The 3,349-nt window shown below is 33.5% G+C and overlaps 1 protein-coding gene across 2 annotated transcripts; it reads right to left on the minus strand.

Annotated features, from left to right (window-relative positions):
• Nucleotides 1–339: 339 nt before the first annotated feature.
• Nucleotides 340–2,995, minus strand: LOC144349680 (uncharacterized). Of its 2 annotated transcripts, none has more exons than XM_085493375.1 (8): nucleotides 2,868–2,995; nucleotides 2,558–2,588; nucleotides 2,134–2,268; nucleotides 1,766–1,900; nucleotides 1,496–1,630; nucleotides 1,034–1,165; nucleotides 734–869; nucleotides 340–442 (listed from the first exon to the last, which is right to left on the minus strand). In XM_085493375.1, coding segments are annotated over exons 1-8 (750 nt in total). In that variant the 5' UTR covers nucleotides 2,913–2,995; the 3' UTR covers nucleotides 340–441. The 2 variants fall into 2 exon arrangements, with proteins under 2 accessions (XP_085349501.1, XP_085349500.1); XM_085493374.1 differs by having other exon boundaries at nucleotides 1,034–1,168.
• Between the last annotated feature and the right edge of the window lie 354 nt (nucleotides 2,996–3,349).

The following is a 3,349-nucleotide window of genomic DNA, read 5'->3' on the forward strand; positions in this document are numbered from 1 at the left end:
AAATGTACTGCGCTGTGCCATACCCTGTCTATTTTATAGTTCCTTAGCGAAATTGCGCAGTGGAAGCGCGCTCAATACATCTGTGGCAACACTGTTAAATATTTTCTTACAACTTGCATGTACGCCGCTTCTGATAACGTACAGCTTTCTGAATGTATCCAATACGTGTCAAATTGGTAAGTAAATTAAGTAAAGTTTATGCGTATATTTAATATGAATATTATTTCTTAAATATTTCACAGCAGAATGTATCACTAATCCAACACTTTTGTCTAACGCCATTGGACTCCAGAAGAGTCTTTAAAATCGCTCTTTATTGTATATTTACGACAAACATCGTGCTTTTTATATGCTTTATTCATAATCTAAGTTCTAAATTTATTCTTTACATAAGACAAACTATAGATCTCGCTGGTTATTTATGGATGCCTGGTAGTGATATCTGCAAAGAAAAAATATTCAGTTACATTTATGTTGGTATGAGAATATGAATATATTTGGTAGTTAATGATTATTTAATTTGGAAACTGACACGTGACAAAGAGTTCAAAAATATAATCACCTGAAAATACATTTAGTTGTGCAATGTACTTTTGTTATCTTTTTAGAAAGAACAATGTTGCTTGACATAGTTTGTTCCCACATGTTTTTATTGTGATGTGTGTGATACGTTGAAGTACAACAACCTAAATAGAAGCAAAATCCAAATGGTGACGGTTGTGTGAAACCTTACCATGGAACACAGCATATCCGACCTTTTTTATCATCACAATCTTTCATGCAGCTCGGTTCATTAGACTCGTATTCATCTCTGTTGCAGTGATTTTTACGGCACTGGCCATTACAATCATTTTTACACGCTTCCTCATCTTCAATTGAAAATAAAAAATGAAAAAGTGAAACATGTTAAAATACAGTTTGTTTTCACGGGTTAAAGTGTCAGTGTATAAGAACTTGTTCATGACCTATTAATGGATTGTCAAGATAAAAAAAAAACATAATGATTCTCAGATTGTTAAGTATGAAATCTTACCTGTCACACAACATCTATAACCAGGTAGACACGTTGCAACACACTCATCTACGGGCTCCGCATCTTGTTCACCGCGTTTGCAATGTTTACGACATTTGCCGCCACAGTTTCCTTCGCATTCGTATTCTGGTTCTTCTGTCGGAAAAATTGACATCAAAATCTTGTAAAATCTGAATTCTCAGGCACAATGTGGGAAGAATTTAGGAAAAAAATGTTATTTTGTTGTCTTTTACACCCCATGCAAAAGCAACATAAATTAGGTTTATTTGTATTCAATGTACAATTTTTGAAATCATTCACAAAAATGTGATAAATATTTTGCAGCCGCGCATGCGACCAATGTACCCTGTCCTAAAAATGAAATTATAGTACAGAAATCTGTATTTAATGTTTCATCAATTACTATCGTCCTTAATAAAAACGAAACCCAAAATACGTGTCCATGAGATGGGTAAAATGTACCTGGAACACAGCATATCCGACCTTTTTTATCACCACAATCTTTTACACAACTTGGTTCATATGATTCATATTCATCTCTGTTGCAGTGATTTTTACGGCACTGGCCATTACAATCATTTTTACACGCTTCCTCATCTAAATTAGAATAAAAGTTGAACATGTTAAAGTTTGATTTTACGGATTAAAGTATAACAGAGTAATACAAAATATCGCTTATTCATGATATAAAAAAGCATATAGGTTCTCAGATTGTTAAGTGTGAAATTTCACCTGGCACACAACACCTATAATCCGTTGGACAACTTTCAACACACTCATCTACGGGTTCCGCATCTTGTTCGCCACGTTTGCAATGTTTACGACATGTACCACCACAGTCTGATTCGCAGTTAATTACTGGCTGGTCTGTGGAAAAATACACAAATACACTTTGTAAAATCTGAACTCACAAGCACAAAGTAGGAATAATAAAAGAAACAAATTATTTGTTGTTATTTTTCACTTACTAAAATGTGATGCAATTAGTACAGCGATTATGAAAGTTTCAAGTGAATGTTAAACCATTATATATTGTCCACAAAATGAAATTATATATGAATAAAAACCAAATCCAAAAAGCTTGTTTGTTGAATGCTTACCTTTCACACAGCATATCCGACCATTTTGAGCATCACAGGCGCCCTTGCAGTATTGATTATTTGACTCGTATTCATCCCTATTGCAGTGTTTTTTACGACATTGACCATCACACATATCTGCACATGCTGTTCCCCCTACATCAGTAATTATGAAGAATGTTCACACCAGTATATTATATATGTTATTTAATATGTGATGCAATACCAATAATAATAACAAATTTCACGTCTATTATTTTGTGGACAGCTGTTCTCAAACCAGACATTACAAAATAACAATTCAGTTAACAAATAGTTATCACCAATATTATATTTCTAAAGGAAATTGTTCGTCTTGGGAATTACAGTAACAGTGTGTTACGTTCTAGTAATAGCAAGAATGTATCATGACAGATCGTAGCTGAATATAATATATTACACTTACACTTTTGACCGTCGGTAGAAATGGCAAACAACTGGAAATAAAAAGGGCCATTATTTAAAATTACACCATGCATGTTCAGAAAGATATACAGTAAGACAGACTATCTATACACAACCTACACTAGCTGACTTATATTGTTGTTGGTTTTCATGATGCAGTGTATACAATCATCAACACCCACTGACTCGTGCGATCAACTGCGCAAACACATACTTTACCATCAATCATATTGAATTTGTGTAGTGGAAATCCCATGTTAATGTTTTGTAATAAAATTGAGGAATATTTATAATATATAGGTAGTACTTACACAGACCAACGCTACCAGCGTTAACAGAAAATAACTGGAATGCATTTTGAATATATCTTCACTCGAAGCAATTTACGCACGCTGACAGCCGAGTCCAGGTGTGTGAATAGTTTTCAGTTTAGTTGTATTTATATATTACATCACCGGGTACTTCAAAGAGCAGAGATGCGGTGAAACAAACAGTATTTACCATATGTTTAGACAATATCTGCAAAAAAAAACTTTAATGCGATTATGCATTCGATGTACCAACACAACATCGTGCTGAGTTTACAAATGTTGTATCTCATATATGCACGAACCGGATTCTCTAAACCAAATCGTTTTATTTATGTTAATATGTGCACACTATTACCGTAACTACGCTACTATAGTTGTTTTTGCACTGCCATTATTATATAAGTGTTTTACCTTAAACTATAGCTTAATGTGTTGTGAATTCAGTCAATAATCAATTAAACTAGATGGAACAATTAATAAAA

This window comes from Saccoglossus kowalevskii, chromosome 18 (genome assembly GCF_978046115.1).
Source record: "Saccoglossus kowalevskii chromosome 18, keSacKowa6.1, whole genome shotgun sequence".
In the NCBI taxonomy this organism is placed as follows: Eukaryota; Metazoa; Hemichordata; class Enteropneusta; family Harrimaniidae; genus Saccoglossus; species Saccoglossus kowalevskii.